The sequence below is a fragment of the Aythya marila genome (assembly GCF_965140915.1).
Source record: "Aythya marila genome assembly, chromosome: 7".
NCBI classification, from domain to species: Eukaryota; Metazoa; Chordata; class Aves; order Anseriformes; family Anatidae; genus Aythya; species Aythya marila.
Window position 1 is genome coordinate 13,030,077 of NC_139048.1, and position 17,201 is coordinate 13,047,277.

The following is a 17,201-nucleotide window of genomic DNA, read 5'->3' on the forward strand; positions in this document are numbered from 1 at the left end:
ATGATGTAAGGGGAGTGCAATCCCTCTCAAAATACAAGAGCCTGGGGGATGCTACTGACTACTGAAAATGTTAAGGCTAGGCAGCACCAAACTCAACATAGAAGGGAGGCTGAGTCTTTCTGGCTGTTCACGTAACAGACAAGAGCCTCAGCTTTTAGCCCTAAGCAACAATTCATAGTGCCAGGTAGGGAACTAGTTCTTAAGCCAGGGACCATTTCAGCATTTTAAAGCTACAGAAAGGCTTGAAGGCTCTGTGGAATCATGTTCCTGGTGCAAAAATCTGGGGACCAGGACAGGGCAAGTGGGGTGCAAGCGTGTTGGGGAGCAAGCTCTCTGGGATGATTACCAGGGCTTTGAACTAGGTTTGATGGGGGAAGAGAGGGGAGCTAAAGGTAACAGAGAAGGGCTGGGGGAAGTAGTCATTACTGTCACTGTTGAAGACAGGGAAAGACTTCTGATCTCTCCCATAGGATTGTCTGAGAGTTCCTCAGAGAAGGTAGCATTCCTAATCCCATGTCCAATATCTTCTTCTTGCATCCCCCCAGGGGTAACTGTATCTGCTGCTTCCCTAAAGTGCCTGTACATCAATGCACAGAACAAGGGAAATAAACAGGATGAGCTCGAGATCTGTGTTCGGTCGCAGGGCCACGATCTCGTTGCGATCACTGAGAGGTGGTGGGACAGCTTGCATGACTGGAACGCTATCATGCTGGGCTACATCCTCTTTAGGAAAGACAGCCTGGGGAAGCAAGAGGGTGGGATTGCCCTTTATGTGAGGGAGCAATTAGAGTGTACCCAGCTCCAGCTGGGGGAGGGTGAAGGACAAGTGGAAAGCTTGTGGGTAAGAATTAGGGGGTGGGCTGAAGGAAAGTGCAGAACTGCTGTCTATAATCTTTGAAAGGTCCCGGAGAACAGGTGAGGTGCCTGAAGACTGGAGAATAGCCAATATCACTCTGGTCTTCAACAAGGGCAGGAAGTAGGACCTGGGAAACTATAGGTCAGTCAGTCTCACCTCTGTCTCTGGAAAGGACTGGGGACCGGGACTGAGGACCAGGACCAGGGACCAGCTGAGAATCCATCTAAGTAACTTCACTGAAAACATACAAGGTGAATTAAGTACTCAAACTCCCCAACACAAAACCACCGTAGAACCTAGGAATACTTACCTGCCAGCTTCTGAATTTGAGTCACTGCCAAACAACTTCATGGGGAAGTAGCACCACCACTGTTTTCCTGTTTTGAGTAGTCACCACTGACTAGTAGTCACCACTAGCTCATAGAGTCTCCAAAACTTTTTCACAGAGATGGTAGAAGACACAAAGAAAAAGCAGCCTACTCAGGAACACTGAGTCCATTTCACCAGGACAGTAGAAATACACCCTAAGTAACTTGAACCTCAAACTCCCCTGGAGTGGTAATTCTTCCCATAACTCCTCATGCTTCCTATATAGCAAAGGTCAAATGATCCCCACCTGGCAGATTTCACTTCACATGTGTGGAGCCATGAGACCTTGTGGAATAGGCTCATCAACCTGGCTTCAATGTTTTAGGTTCAATTGCTCCTTATTGCTAACAGAAATAACCTGACAAGGGGCTTAGTGGTTAGAGTTGACCTAATGAATTAAATGCAAAAGGCATGTAAGGGTCATATTTCTGCTAGTCATTCTGTGAGGAAAATTAGTACAGAGTCTGTTAAAATAAGATAAATAAACATAAATAAAAGAAATAAATAAAAGAAAAAGGAAAATGACCTAAAAGGCAAAATTGCCGTCATAGATTTTCATATGTCTAGTCACGACAGATAAAGAATATAGCAATCAGAACGACTTTTCTTGACATTAATGTTGTTTAAATTTGCTTTTCTGAGATCTCTTCTTTATGCAGGACTTTTCAAAATCTAGTGCCATGACCTCCGACTGCAGTATTTACTTTGGCTGCATAGAAACAACGCAGCCTGTAAATGCCAGATCCTCACTCACTATTCAGGTCCAGGACGGGGCTTAAAGTTTGGGCTTTAATTTGGTTACATGCCTTCATTGCTGTTTTCTGGCAGGTCATGGGAAGAAGATTGGCTGCCTTGGAGGAGCTTATGTACACATGACTTATAGGCTGCAGCCAAAGCGTTCCTCTAGATTTGGAAGGTTGAAGATGGTTGCAGTCTCCAAGCTTAGATACAACCACATATTAGTCTGGCACAACTGATTTTGCAGCAGTGTGCCCTGGCAGCCAGGTTGGCCAACTGTACCCTGGGGTTCATCAAGCATGGCATCACTACTCAGTCAAGCGAGGGATTGTCCCGCTCTGCTCTGCACTAGTGTGGCCTCACCTTGAGCACTGTGTGCAGTTCTGGGCACCACAGTACAAAAAGGACATTAAACTGTTGAAGAGTGTCCAGAGGAGGGCTACAAAGATGGTGAAGGGCCTGGAGGGGAAGACATATGAGGAGCGGCTGAGGGCACTGGGCCTGTTCAGCCTGGAGAAGAGGAGGCTGAGGGGAGACCTCATCGTGGCCTACAGCTTCCTCACGAGGGGTAGTGGAGGGGCAGGCGCCGATCTGTTCTCCTTAATCACCAGTGATAGGACCCACGGGAATGGTGTCAAGCTGAGGCAGGGGAGGTTCAGGCTGGATATCAGGAAGAGATTCTTCACTGAGAGGGTAGTTGCACACTGGAACAGGCTCCCCAGGGAAGTAGTCACGGCACCAAGCCTGTCGGAGTTTAAGAAGTGTTTGGACTGTGCACTTAGTCATATGCTCTGAATTTTTGGGTAGACCTGTGTGGTTCCAGGAGTTAGACTTAACTGTCTTTATGGGTCCCTTCCAACTCCGGATATTCTATGATTCTAGGATAATCCTTGCATCACCTATCTGGCCATTTCCATCCTCAGTTTCAACACCATTTGAACGTAACCCCTGAGCTTCTAAGGCCAATCACTTCCTTATCTGCCTCTATCCAGAGTGTGTTGTACATATTTAGTCTCAGCTGTGGAACAAGTTTGGCTGATATTGCTGCTTGGGTGCATTAAACTTCTTTCTGCAAACCCCATGATACATTGCTCTCACTTCCCTCCACTCCATTCCCCATTTCTCAACCCCATCAAGAGCTTTTCTTATTTTCACAACAAAACCAGCTCTGGCTGGACCCCTGAGCTGCCCTGGATGAGCTCAGAGAGCACAAAGCTCTCTCCACAAAATCTGTCTTCATCCCCGCTCCTCGATGTCTGTTCCAGGAGTGATCCTGTGTGCCTCCACAATGCCCTTTCCTGAATGAGCTCACTCACACCATCTTGTTGCAGGGTCCTTTTGTCCAGACCACCCCAGAAACACCCTAAGTTATGTGCGAAGCACCCACTGGGACTAGCACAAAGGTCTTCAAATGCTCTTTACCTCCAGGGAGGTGTTTTTTGTGTTTGTGTGTGTGTGTGTGTGTGCTTTCCTTTGAAATCAGCATCACACTTTGAATTTTAACTCTGGTTTACTATTGCCAGACATAACCCTACAAATCTCAGCCTGAGATTTGGTTTGGACTCACCACTCCACTCTAGTCAAATCAGCTATTTTCCTAACCCAGCTCGGACCAGAGGTCTGTAGCTCCTCTTTGCATGCTGCTTTCCATGTTCTCAGGTTTTAAATCACCCCAGAGTGGCTGCAAAATACAAAATGCAAAAAAGGGCGTGAGGAGCAATTTGTTAGCTATATCAGGAAGGAGAAAGGGAGAGGGTCGTTCACAAGCTTCAGCAGCTCTTTATCTCTCAGGGCTGCCCTGATGCCCAGCATACAGATACATCTGTCAGGGTCCCTCACCTACCAGGAGCCCATGAAACAGCAGGGCTGTTGAAACAGCCATGAAACACAAGGACAACTTTCCCAGTCTTTCACGGACACTGTTTTGAATCCCACTGACTTGTTTGCTTCTGTGAGGATTGCCATCATTGTACACCAGGCAGCCTCAGACCCCTCATTCATCCTTAATGAAAGGCAGAGTTTTCCTGGAGATCAAAAACCTCTCTGCTTTTTACAAGGTTGATTCATGCAGGCTTTGATGTGAACTGCCCTTCAAAAAGCCACTCGACAGGTGAACAGAGAAGCCAGCTTGAGTTCTTAGCTAGCAATACAATAAGCCTCATCTATTTTCATACAGCCAAATCTCTTTCTGTTTGATGAGATCATGCAATTAACCTCTTCACAGCAGGCAGAGCTAAGACCGACCAGGTGTTTTCAGCATGCTTTGTGCTCACCTCTGTGGTGGCCTCTCAGGGAGGATTTAGCATCATCTACCCTATCCCTGGCAAGGGGAGACATCAGAAACTGCACTGACTAATGGTCAAAACACCTGGACTGGCTTCCTACCTCTGCTACTGATGCACTACAAAGCTGTGGGGAAAAGCATGGCTTTTTTTCTATGGCTACTCAGAGTCCGAGTATTTCCCCATTTTTTGGCCATCTTGAGAGAACAGCCTAGTGCTTCAAGCTTCAAACTGCTTTGTGAAATGGGAACAGAGATGCAGGACAGCAGCAGCAACAAAATCCACTTCTTTTTGGGTTGTGCTGTGGGAGCTAAGCCTGACCCAACCACAGCTATCACATCTCATCAGTGCACTCAAGCCCTTCAGAAATGCTCATTGAAAGTTAGTGTAAATAATAAATATAATGAGGAAAAAAATGAATTTCAGAGCTGTGCCAATCAGGGAGCACTTCCTGAGAAATCAAGGGCATCCTGGGTTTGGATGTCACAGCACCAACCAGTGGAGCTGGGAATATTCTCTGTGCCCTGTCCCTGCAGCCCTCATTTCTTTCTCTGCTTGTTTTTCTGCAGCACCAGAGCCAGGAAACACACCGTGTGCCTCTGGTTGACACCAGACCATGTGAGCCAGGGCTTGAAGGATACCTTAGCCAGCCCTGAGGGCAGAGGGTTGTGACAACCAAGGAGCTACAAGTGTCATATTGCAAGTCTGGCTGAAATGTGCAGGTCCGCAGGAGGGAGGGGAGCTGCTAAGAGTCATTGACAGCACACACACTGCATCCCACAGCACCAAGAGCTTTATTCCTCCTTCCTCTGCCTTTCCTTTTCTCTTCCCTTCCCATTGCAGAACAAAAAACAGACAAAAGCAATTTCCCAGTGAAGCAGTGCAGGCACAGAGCAGGGCCTGGCAGACAGAAGACACTTGCATTAGACAACTCCTGGGGTGATGCAGGCGTGGAGGGGGGAAGCTGTGGAGCCCCATTTTCCATATGTGCCAGCAGAGCAGAGGTGGGGCATCCTGCCTGCTGCAGGGAGGAGCACCCAGCTGCCCCGCTGCATTTGCAAACAGGATTACGGAGCCCTGCCAGCAACTCCTCCTCCTGCCAGGCCACAGATTGCTCAGGGCAGAGCACAGCTCTGGCAGCACCTGCATCCGACAGCCAAGGAGACCGGTGACCAGGAGACAGCAGAAATGAGGATGTGAAGAACAGAGAGAGGTTTAGCAAACCAGAAACAAGGCAGGCCTCATGGGAACAAAGAAGAGCAAGAGAAAGCAAGCCCTGAAGTTGGGCAAGCAGCAAAATGAGCAGGAAAAAAAAAATGTTGAGCTTTCTGCTTTAAATATTGGGGATGTCAAAGCATGTAGGTGAATAACGGAGCTGCAAGGAGACTTGCTGGCATCAAGTCTTTGCAGAGGGGAACTGAAAGAATGAAGTAAAGCAAAGACGTGGCTTGGACCCTGGTGGGGGAAGGAATCACTCCAAGATGGACAAGTTTCGGATGATCTTCCAGTTCCTCCAGTCCAACCAGGAGTCCTTCATGAACGGCATCTGTGGGATCATGGCCCTCGCCAGCGCCCAGCTGTACTCAGCCTTCGACTTCAACTGCCCCTGCCTGCCACGCTACAACCTGGCCTACGGGCTGGGCGTCCTCCTGGTGCCCCCCCTCATCCTGTTCCTGCTGGGCTTCGTGCTGAACAACAACGTGTCCATGCTGGCGGAGGAGTGGAGGCGGCCCCGGGGCCGGCGGGGGAAGGACGGGGCCGTGCTGCGCTACATGTTCTGCTCCATGGCGCAGCGAGCCATGATCGCCCCGGCCGTCTGGGTGTCGGTGACGCTGCTGGATGGGAAGTGCATCACATGTGCCTTCTGCACCTCGCTGCCCGTGGGGGCCCTGGGCAATGCCAGCCACCCTGTGCTCTCCCAGGAGGAGATGAAGAGGGTCTTGGCCCGCATCCCCTGCAAGGAGATCTACGATGGGCAGGAGCTCGTCGCCAACGAAGTGGCTGTCAGGTACCTGCGGTGCATCTCACAGGTAAGAGGCGTTGGGACCATGCCCTGGCTGGTGGCTTAGGGTTAGGCACTGCCAGCCTTAGCTTTTCCCTCGAGGGAGTTGAAATAAAGCTGCAGGAGGAGGGACGGGCAGTTTTGTGGGGGTATGAGTTGTTCAGACTCAGCCCCATTCACACTGATAATTCGGTCCCTCCTCTTCCCTGTGTCATGCTTACGGGTGCTCACAGCAGCCAGAGCTGTTTAGGGCAAGTACAGAAGGGGTTGACGTGGTCGTTACTCCATGGCTGTCACCCGCACTCGTAACCCACCAGTCACCCGTGGCTGCTCTGGCTGCTTGTTATAACTTGTGGAAGCGATGGGCTGATAACCATCTATGCCGCTTGCTGCTTACTGTGAAACAGCTGGCATGTGTTTATTAACCTCACCAGGCAGCAACAAATGAAGAAGTGCCACTAACTCCTTGTCCTGTGCTTAATTCTTCTCAAGCCCTTCTTCTGGCCACAGTTGGAGACAGGATGGTCCAACCCACTCTGACCACTCATCCTGCTTAAAAGCTCCTTTTCCTGCCCCCCTTATGGAATATAGGAATAAATTATTCCCATTTTCAGAACAGAAATGGAGTCATAGGGTCTTGTCCCAGACACAGGAAGATTTCCCTGAGCAGACCCCAATTCCCAGATGCCAGGAAGCTCTGGGAGCTGCATCACAGGGGGTGCTGCCTGGACAGACCCCAGCCAGGTAGATGTTCAGTGGGGTCACCTCATGAGCATAGACTGGGGTTGTCTCTGCCCTCCTCTGTCCCTCCCTGTCACATCCCACTATCAGGGCATCCCATTACCACTGATCCCAGTGAGCACAAATGTCACAGAAGTCCAACAGCTTGGGAAAAGGGGGTGTTTATGGTCTGCCCATGATGGGTCCGGTCTCACCCCTCACCCCTGCAGGCCCTGGGCTGGTGCTTCATGCTGCTGATGACCACGCTGGCTTTCTTGGTCAGATCCCTCCGGCCCTGCTTCACCCAAGCCGCCTTCCTGAAGAGCAGGTACTGGTCCCACTACATCGACATCGAGCGCAAGCTGTTCGACGAGACCTGCACCGAGCACGCCAGGAGCTTTGCCAAGGTCTGCATCCAGCAGTTCTTCCAGGGCATGAGCACGGACATGGAGACTGCTCACTGCCACCTGCCCAAAAAAAACCCCACGGATGATGGGGAAGCTTCCGAGAAGCTCTTGGGCATCACTGACCAGGGTACCATGAACACGGCCCTGAAAAGCTGGCACAGGTGTAAGCCCCCATTGCACCTCCACCCAGATGCCCCATCCCGTGGCAATGGCTGGACTGGGGAAGGGCAGTTCCCCCTGAAGCCCCCTCCAGAGCCCCCAGCACCTCGGAAGGAAATGGCTGCCTACTACAGCCGGGTGTGAGAGGAGGCATGAGCCACACTTTTGGGAGAGGGGCTGCAAGGGGATGTGCACCCAAAGGGCGGTGCTGGCACCCAGGTGGTCCCATCTGCTCCCCAAATGCAGTTCTACATCCTGGGTAACGGAGGCAAGGAGCTTTGGGCTGCCCGAGGCTGTGATGGAGAAGCCCTGGGGGAGCCAGTAGATACGACATTGTGTGTCCCATGCCACAGGCTTGTGTAGTGGCAGTTGCTGAGGTGGATGATGCCAGATGTGTAAAACTTCCCTTCTTTTACCACGTGCACCTCCAAGCCTGTGACAGAGCTGGAGCAGGGACAGCTCCTTGCAATGGTGGGCAGCACTCTTGGGTTTGGGCACTATTAAAAATTCCTCCATAGGGAATCAACCTGGGATGGCCCTCACACGGTGAGACATGAAACCCCAAAAGTCTCCCCATTACCATCTCTATTTTACTATCCCCCCCCAGACACGTACAGTTTCCACACTATGAGGAACTTTAAAATAAATTTGACACAAAAAGTGAACTAATAAAGGGGCGCCCCACACTGCATTACCCGTGATGAGAATGGTGCAGTCAGGTGTCACGGATACAATTCAAGGAGGGGGCTGCCAAGACAAGGAGAGCAGCCATCGCTCAGCAGCACAGAGGGTAGGTGCCAGGCTGACCCCCTGCCATGGATTTTCTGCAGGACGGTCAGCCCATCCTTGTAGCTTTACCTGGATTCCCCCCGGCATGCAGCCTGACATTACAAACAGCCCGGATGTTTGTTTAAGGAGCCAGCAACAAATAAATAATTCAGGCTTGCCGTTCCAGCTCCGCGCTTAGGCATGAGGAGTCATAAAGGCTGTTTACAAAAGATGTTGGGGTTTCTTTATTTGAATACAATGACAAGGACCTGAGGTGGCACGCGGAGGCTGGCAGCAAGCTGGCTGCGGCCTGTGGTGGAGCTGGGGTGGCCGTGTTGGCTGTGGGGAGGCAACACCGTCCCTGTGCAACACCGTGTGGGTGCTCATTTCCCTAAAACCTGGAGATCATGGGGCACAGGCCCTCAAGGTGACTATGGAAATCTCCACGTTCCCTGATGGCCCTGATTTTGTTAGCAGCAAGCAGGAAAACCCCTTTTGCAAATATGAATTTCACCCCTGCCGCGTCCCTTTCTAAACGCTCATCCCCTTGAAATTTTTCCTACTGCGTTCTTGTTCAAACCGACCCATTATGGCTCACCGGTTACTGAGGTGACTGTCTTGCACATAAACCTTAATTACTGGTGTGCTACTCCACAGAGGCTGTGGGGAGAGGAGAACAAAGGACAAAAATGACAATGAAATTCTCCGAGCCGCTCTGCGGGAGCAAGAACGAGCCCATAGTCAAGGGCAGGCTGAATCTGGCTGACTCCCAGGAGAAAGGAGCATGACACAGATTTATCATTAATCTTCACACCCCAAACTTTAATTAAGGCACCTGCCCAGAAATTAATAGGCACAAAACCTGATTTACAAAGCAAAGGAGATTAAAAGATAAAGGTGGTTTCCACTCCTACTATTTGCAGCTCAGCACTGTTAATGGCTCACTCCACATCCCACCACAGTGGTGATTAGAATATGGGGCTGGCAGGCTCCAAGGCAGATCCATCGAGATACCAAGGAACTCGTGTGCATTTGCAAAGAGAAGCTTTTGGAGTTTTAATCTAGATTTTGAAATTCTAGCCCTGCCCCACACAGCGACTGGCAGAGAGTCCCCACAGCACAGGCAGCGTGTCCTCTTTGTGTTGGCACTTTGTCCTGGCAGCTTCCCTGGATTTGGGGGATGTGTTTCATCACTGTTGGGAGCAGACACCTCACTGGGGGACCCAGGACAGCCGCTGTGGTCTCAACTGGGCTGTGGTCCCAGAGTGCAGGGCCTGGTTGGCAGCAGGGCCCCAAGCAGAGATGTGGGACTGCCACAGGGTGCAGCACATCCCAACACCACCGAGCTGCAAAAAATCCTCCTGGGGCTGGGCAAGCGTTGAGAGGTCAGGTCTGGAGCCAAACCCATGTCTGGGGTAGGGAAGAGGACTCAGGGCAAAGATTGTAGCTGGACTGCAGACATCAGGTTTGGCTCAGGTTTGCTTTAGGCAGAGGGAACATGGGTGTTGCTGAAGGTTTTCCTGGGCTAAATACGTCCTCTGGGGAGGGCTGAGCTTAACCCTGGGGACATGGTGACAAGGATGCTGGCAAAAGAGAACGGGAGAGCCTCTGGCCACCGAGACAGGCTGGAGCTGGAGGACAGACAGCAGAGAGGAGGGAGAGACGCAAGGAGAAAGTGTGGCGTCCTCCACTGCCTTCCAGGCATCAGACTGCAGAGGAAGTGGAAAGCGGAAAAGCAGAGGGGGCAGGAATGCGCTGTGCTTGCCAAACTGTGGGCTGCACCCAGCCCCCCATCCCGTCACAGCTTGCCCCAGACCCAAATCACGGCACTGCATGGCAGCCATCACTCCCCTCTGCTTGCCCCACGAGAGCGGGTCTGTCCCTAGCAGAAGGAAACGAAACCCGATGGAGCTCGTGATGCCGGTTTCCTGCTTCTCCCGAAAACCCAGACAGACTGGCATCTTCCCCGCTGGCTCAGCCAGCTCTTGGGCACGAAAGCAGCAGTTCCTGTCCCTTCACCTGGGACCAACGGCTTCTTCTCCCGTGCTGCCCCTGCCTGCTTAGCTTGAGTCCCACCCTCGGTATCAGTGGATCCATCCAGCATCCCATGAGGAGCATAGGGGCCGCATCCAGCCCCCAGACTGGGGGCTTTGGAGTTTCCCCTTCATGCTCCAGCAAGGCATCCATCGCTCCTGTCCTCCAGGCAGACCCGGTTCCCTGCACAGCCAGCATCTGCACAGCTGTGTGGCAGATCTGGAAAAGGACGAAGTGATTTTTCCAGTGACTCATTCTCGGTCTTTCCTCTTTTTTTTTTCGTTTTAAAGGCACATCCTCAGCCTTGCACCCAGCAGAAGCCAAATGCCTGCTCATCGCCCCACCCAAGCACAGGGCCCGAGAACAACCCCCGCCCTCCTCCCAAAAGCTGACAGCCAAGGGCACGTTGCAGACTGAAAAAGGAAGCTGCCGAACTCCAGCGCTGTTTTTACCCACTTTCACTTTGTCCATCAGCCTGGCCAAAGCTGGACCCCCTCTGCTGCACAACCTCCCTCGCTGCTGGGAAAGCCCCGCACCCGGAGCCCGCGCAAAAAACAGGCGAGTTGCTGAGAAAGCTCCAGAACTGATTTCAACAGCTTTCCAAGTAAGTGACTTCATTTTTTACTTGCTTTCATGGATGCTTCAGGGAAAGGCTAACACAGATTGCTAAACAATGATCTGCTGAAAACATCTCTTCCCTTCCCATCCTACCCCTCCCTCTCCTAGCCAGGCAGCTTAAGCCAAAACCAAAGGAAGGTAGCCCCCACACCCCCCAAAAAAAAAAAAACAATTATTTTTTGCCAGCTCCTCTTAATTTTGCTTTGCCTGGTGCCAGGCTCTGGCAGGGAGGTTGCAAGGCCTTGTTTATCAGTGGTAGTTGCTGCTCTCCCTCATAATAGGCCTTTGAACCCTACGCGCCAGTAAAAGTTTGTAGGTTCGGTGCCCTGCTGCAAAGGCTGCATGCTACGAAGCGTGGCAGCCAGAGCTGCAGGCCTGATGTGCTGTCATGTGGCTGTAGTTTTGGGCTGGTCTGGCTCCTTTAATGCAGGAGTTTTGCATATGGAAAGCTGGGAAGATGCAGGAAGAAATTAAGGGCCCTGGCTGCTTATGCTTGAGCTGGGTGATAGCATGGCTTTAAGGGGATTGCCGTGGGTTAGACAGAGTGGGGAAACAAGGCTAAATTTCTAGCTCAGTTTCCTTTTGCTTCCCTGTGGAGGAACCAAGCAAAACAGGCTTTGGGGGGTGGCAGAAGGTGCACTAGAGCACAAGATGTATTTAAAGCACAATGCCTGAGCAAGCATTGTAAAAGAGGCTGTAGAAACATTTGTCTCATCTGCACCAATGCCCCCATAGCCTTTTCTCTGCAGGTGGGGCTGGCTCAGGGCCACCTTGCCCTGTGCATGCTGAGGGGGAGATGCAAGCATCAGGGTAGCTGTGTGGGGGTCAGGGCTGTCCAGGAGCTCTCTGAAAGGATGTGCACCGATGCTGGCACTGGAGGATGTTAGTCAGGCACCCAGCTCCCTCCTGCATCCCGCAAGCCACAGTGGCAGCAGTTCCCCTGAAGTCCAAGGGTTTCGTCACAGGGGTGAGTGCTTTCCCAGCAAGCGAGGCAGTTGAGGCTTCCTGAGATAAAACCACACAAGGGTGCAGCGTAGATACAAAGTAAACCAAGAAATTAAACACAGGTTGCGAGGCTTGGTTACCACAGGACAGGAGGAAGGGGCATCACTGCACAGCTCAGATGCACTCCCCAATTAGTTCCCTGTCCTCCAAAAAACTCAAATAAAAATCAGGGTATGTATTTTCCCAGACTTGATCCGCACTCAGCACCTATCCTACCCAGTATAACCAGTGTTGTACTGAGAGAAGTGCTGGAGGAAGACACACAGCACGGTGCATTGCTGGCACCAAGGTGTCAAGGGACAACTGTAGGCTGGTGGAAAGAGGCTGAGCCGGGCCTGTAGGCCAGAAGGGCACACACAGTTATGTCAGCCAACTGTGGGAAATATCACCCTACCACACCCAGTACTAGCAACAACTCCTAGGTAATTGTAGGCCAAGCTCTATCTGCATGTGATGTTTGCATCTTGGATCATCATGATAAGATTTGCTTTCCCAGAAAGTAACGTCCTTTGCTGGCACCAGCAGTGCCCTCAGCACCTCCTTGCCCTGGTCTTGAGTCTTACACTAGGGGAATAGGGCTGCAGTATCTTGGGGTTGCCACCATGGGCAGGACAAGGGAAATCACATGCAGGGCAGCAAGACACCATCCTAAAGCAGGGTCTCAATCCCAAGCTGCTTCCTCCCCACTCCCCCCCCTTCTGCTGCCTCATCCTCCACACCCCATCTCCCTGCACCCAAACCTGCCAGACAAACTACCAGCACCCTGAGGCCCACCTCCTGCTGGCTCCCTGACGTACCTTAGGCTATTACTAACTACTAACTCATCACATTGTAGGGGAGGGGGGCAAATCCCACAGTGCTCATATGGGAGCACAGCAGTGGCATGCTGTGTGTGTGTGCCTGAGCTGAAGCGTGAGTCAGGAGCAATGCTGGGGCCACATCCCAGCCCCAGTGCTCCAGTCCAGTTTCCCCAGTAACACAGCATCCTCCTTCATTGCAGGCTTGGGAGATCGAGCGTCCAGTGGTAACTCCACTGGTAAATCACTTCTGTGGGAGGTGACTAAAGCCAGAGGAAAGACAACAAACGTGCAAACAACAGGGGAAGAAACAACTGTCCCCTTGCTAATCTTTGCTGCAGAAATATTTTTGGAGAATTTAGTGGGAAACTGAAGAGTCTGAGTTTTCCCTTCTTGCTTAGGCTGAATCCCTCTTCAACCCATTTTGAAGCATCCCTAATATTAGCAGCCAGCTCCAAGGGCTTGGGGCACCAGCTGGAAGGAACAGCAGTGAAGGTGGTGTGCTCCCAGAACGGCCCCTTGCATGTCAGCAGGCCCAAGGCCACTTCACCCCGCATCGTTGTGCCCCTTGGTGCTGGGACAAGGGCCAGCACAACCCCCTGCTGCTCCAGGCACCTCTCAGTCCCCAGCCCTAGGACGAGATGGCTGCCCTCGTCGCCGAAAACTTTCGCTTTCTCTCCTTGTTCTTCAAGAGCAAAGATGTGATGATCTTCAATGGCCTGGTGGCCCTGGGCACAGTGGGTAGCGAGGAGCTCTTCTCTGTCGTTGCCTTCAACTGCCCCTGCTCCCCAGCCCGTAACTACATCTACGGGCTGGCTGCCATCGGTGTCCCAGCTCTGGCCCTCTTCCTCATCGGTGTCATCTGGAACAACCACACCTGGAACCTAGTGGCTGAGTGCCACAAGCGTGGCACCAAGAATTTCTCCACTGCTGCCACTTTCCTCCTCTTTGGCTCCATCATGGGCCGGGCAGCCGTGGCACCCGTCACCTGGTCGGTCATCTCGCTGCTGCGGGGGGAGGCTTACATCTGTGCCCTCAGCGAGTTCGTCAAGCCATCCTCCCTGGACAAGTTCCCGGCTGAGTACGGAGCTGAGATGCTGGCAAGGTTCCCCTGTAAAGACATACCATCGAACCTCACCAAGTTCAGGGACGAGGTGACACGGAGGCTGAGATACGAGTCCCAGGTAGGCATGCTGGGGAGAGAGCTGCATGGAGCGGGTAAGACTGCCTTGATACATCCTAACACAGCTTCTCTATTCTCAGCTCTTTGGCTGGCTGCTCATCGGGATCGTCGCGGTCCTGGTTTTCCTCACCAAGTGCCTGAAGCACTGCTGTTCGCCACTGAGCTACCGGCAGGAGGCCTACTGGTCCCAGTACCGCGCCAACGAGGACAAGCTCTTTCGCCGCACAGCTGAGGTCCACTCCAGGATCCTGGCAGCCAACAACGTGAAGCATTTCTTTGGTTTTGTGGCGTTGGACAAGGAGGAGAAGGAGTTGGTGCAGGAATTCCCAGTGGAAGGTGTCCAGCCAAGCCCCCAGTGGAACGCCATCACGGGTGTCTACATCTACCGGGAGAACAAGGGCTTCCCCCTCTACAGCCGGCTCCACAAATGGGCCAAAGGGGTGGAAGGGAATGGGCCAACGCCAGAGGGCCATGAAATGCTCTTTTTGGCTTCTTAACACAGACGGGCACTGGGAGCAGTTCCCCAGACTGCCTGAGAGGCCTATCAGTATCGGTGTGCAGCTGATGGATTCACTGGGAATAATTGCTCCCAGCAGGATTACTTTTCTCAGAAGGTAAAAAGGGTTCAACAGCCTCAAGGTAGAGGCCGATAAGCAATACAGTGAACTCAGGAACCCTTCCCCCGGAGAAAACCATCTTGCCAATGATCCCAGAGATACAAGGTGAGCAAACAGCAGATGCACACCTTACCTCCAGGCTGGTGGTGAGCCCTGCCGCCTAATCACCAGCAGAAACCTCAGGGAGCAAGAGGTGGGACCATTTCTAACTGTGACTACTGCAGTCCCACCCATCTTACCCCCAACCCCAGCAGGGCTAGCCCTAGCCTTCCCACACACCCACCTTCTTACGCCATTCTGCAGTGCCTGTTATACAGAAAGGTCATGGAGTGCTTTACAGACTTCCCAGAGCAGGACAAGAGGGAAGCAGTGGGTAAATACCTGTGGCAGCAGGGATGCAGTAACAGCTGGGAAGGAGTGGGTCAGTAATACAGCAGCACACCAAATAATCAAGAGACTAAGGCAGGAGGAATCACCAATGTTCCTGGTATTCAGAAAGTCACTGTAATTACAAAGCTGAAATATGGGTAAGACACCAAACTCTTTGTCCTTACTGAAGTGCCTAGCCATCTCTAATGAGCCCAAAGGGTCGCAGCCATGAGTTTATAACTCTGAAGATGGCACCATCAGCAAAATAGCTTTCAGGTAAGCTGGCTGGGTAGAAGAGCAGTACTCGCAGTGAATCACAGCACTGTCTGCAGCTCATCGCATTGCTCATCCATCACTGGATGAGAGTCCTGCTTGTTTGTGTTGATGAGTTGCAGCAAGACCCCAGCCAGAATTAGTTATATACATATAATTATATATACACACATACACGCACACTGAGTAATTATACTTAGCTGTACTAATGGAGCATCTTTCTTCCAAGGAAAAGGGGCAAGAAGCTTGCCTGCCAAAATACATTACATGAACTCACCTGCTGCATTGACACTGCAGCCCTACGGTGACAGGAGACAGTGGGAATGGGATAGGGGGGCACAGCCTTCTCCCTACTCTTCCACCACTGAACTTCCTTAAAAACTCCTTTCACTACTTTAAATGGTCCCTGCAGCAGACTCTCTTTTGGGGATTTAACTGTACTGAGAGAGAGGTACCAAAGAGGTATAATATTACTGCCATTGCTGTGATGTTGTGCTGACTTTGGCCTAAAGGTTATTCTTATGGTACTGCCTTATACCTTTTCACCCCATATACCTAACGGTTAAGAATTGGCAGGAGTTTGGTTTTTCTACTCAGACTGTTCCATCATAGACACAACTTCCATTTACATTGTGCCTTTTACTGAAAAGCCTTGAACTGTTCAAAAACACAACTCAAACCCACTGAACTCAGAGGGGCTTAAGCACAAAGAGATTTGAAATAAACTATTAAATTAGTTCTTTTTCATTGCCTTCTGATTTTTTTTTTTCCCTCAGAGGGGCACAAAAGGCATATTTTAATATTCTCTTTGAACTTAAAAACTGGGTATTTTTTCTATTAAACATCCACATCTCTTCTAGTTTCTAGATAGAAACTCCGCGTTTTAGTTTTTCCTGGATTAAGTAGTGCAGATTTTGTACATCAGAACACATGACTGCAGCAAGGAAAACATATTTAGAAATCTCTTTACAAATATGTCCCCTTGCAAGGAATAGCTGGGAGGTATTCCCTCACTGAAAGGGAGGGCTATGCCTCTTAATGGCTGATTCATCCCAGGACCCCTGCTCAGCTTCTCCACGTTTGCCTTGCATTTGTGGGAAGACCCAGCTCCCAAATGCACCATCAACTAATCTGCAGGAACGATCATATGCAAGTTAAACAAAACTGCATTAACGTGAGATGAAAGAGTTAATTTGCATTTCTCCTCATTGGCCCTCAGGTACAAACATGCATACACGCATGCCACCCCCACACACAGGTCAGGAGATGCAAGGTAACTTGCTGAAACAGTCGCATGTGTCTATTCCTCTTCATTTACTTCTCCCACCTCTCCTTTGTGATAATCCTAGTTTTTCCTTTGAACCACCTCCACTGCCACTTCCTCCTCCTCCCCTTCCCTCCTTTGAAGGAGGGGGACAAGACATATAATGCTTGTGAAATAATTTGTTTATCCTAAGAACACAGCATAAGCACAGCCCAGCCTTCGCTCTGCTTGCTTTTCTCTCCTCACCATTAACTCCAGCTGTTTTCCATGTATTTGGGATGGGCCAGAGCCTTGTCCATTTTCCCTCCCTCTTCTTGGAGAGGTTTATTTACTGGGATGCTGACAGTGAGGAGTAGAACAAGCCTCTGCAGTCAGAAATACTTGTTTGCAATTGGTAAGGATTTTTTCCTCCCTTCTTCTGCAACCCTGAGCAGCTCCTGATAACACAGTCCTGGGCTTCTGGCCCACCAGTACGCTCATGAATATTCCTCCCTGCCAAGGCAGTCACTCATTCTCCTCCAGTGACAACGCTGAGGTGAGGTCAGCACAAGGAAGAAAGTATTGACGGAGGAAAGGAGTCAGGGCAAGAGCTACCAATTTGTGGGAAAGGCTGGGAGCAAAGGAAGGGGTGGGGAGCATACCCTTCATTAGCTTCCACAAAAAAAAATATTCCAAGTAGGATATTAAACCTGCACAGCTTTTTACCCCAGTGCAAGCAATCAGAATACCAAGAGGGAAGT

The 17,201-nt window shown here is 51.1% G+C and overlaps 2 protein-coding genes across 2 annotated transcripts; both read left to right on the top strand.

Annotated features, from left to right (window-relative positions):
• Positions 1-5,726: 5,726 nt before the first annotated feature.
• Positions 5,727-7,677, top strand: CALHM1 (calcium homeostasis modulator 1; the record flags this gene model as incomplete). Its single annotated transcript, XM_082765414.1, has 2 exons — positions 5,727-6,275; positions 7,198-7,677. The coding sequence occupies 2 exons, from the start codon at positions 5,727-5,729 to the stop codon at positions 7,675-7,677; spliced, it is 1,029 nt and encodes a 342-aa protein (XP_082621540.1).
• A 3,103-nt stretch (positions 7,678-10,780) lies between these two features.
• Positions 10,781-14,885, top strand: CALHM2 (calcium homeostasis modulator family member 2). The gene is made up of 3 exons (XM_082764840.1): positions 10,781-10,939; positions 12,959-13,939; positions 14,019-14,885. The coding sequence occupies exons 2-3, from the start codon at positions 13,397-13,399 to the stop codon at positions 14,433-14,435; spliced, it is 960 nt and encodes a 319-aa protein (XP_082620966.1). The 5' UTR covers positions 10,781-10,939; positions 12,959-13,396; the 3' UTR covers positions 14,436-14,885.
• The last annotated feature ends 2,316 nt before the right edge of the window (positions 14,886-17,201 follow it).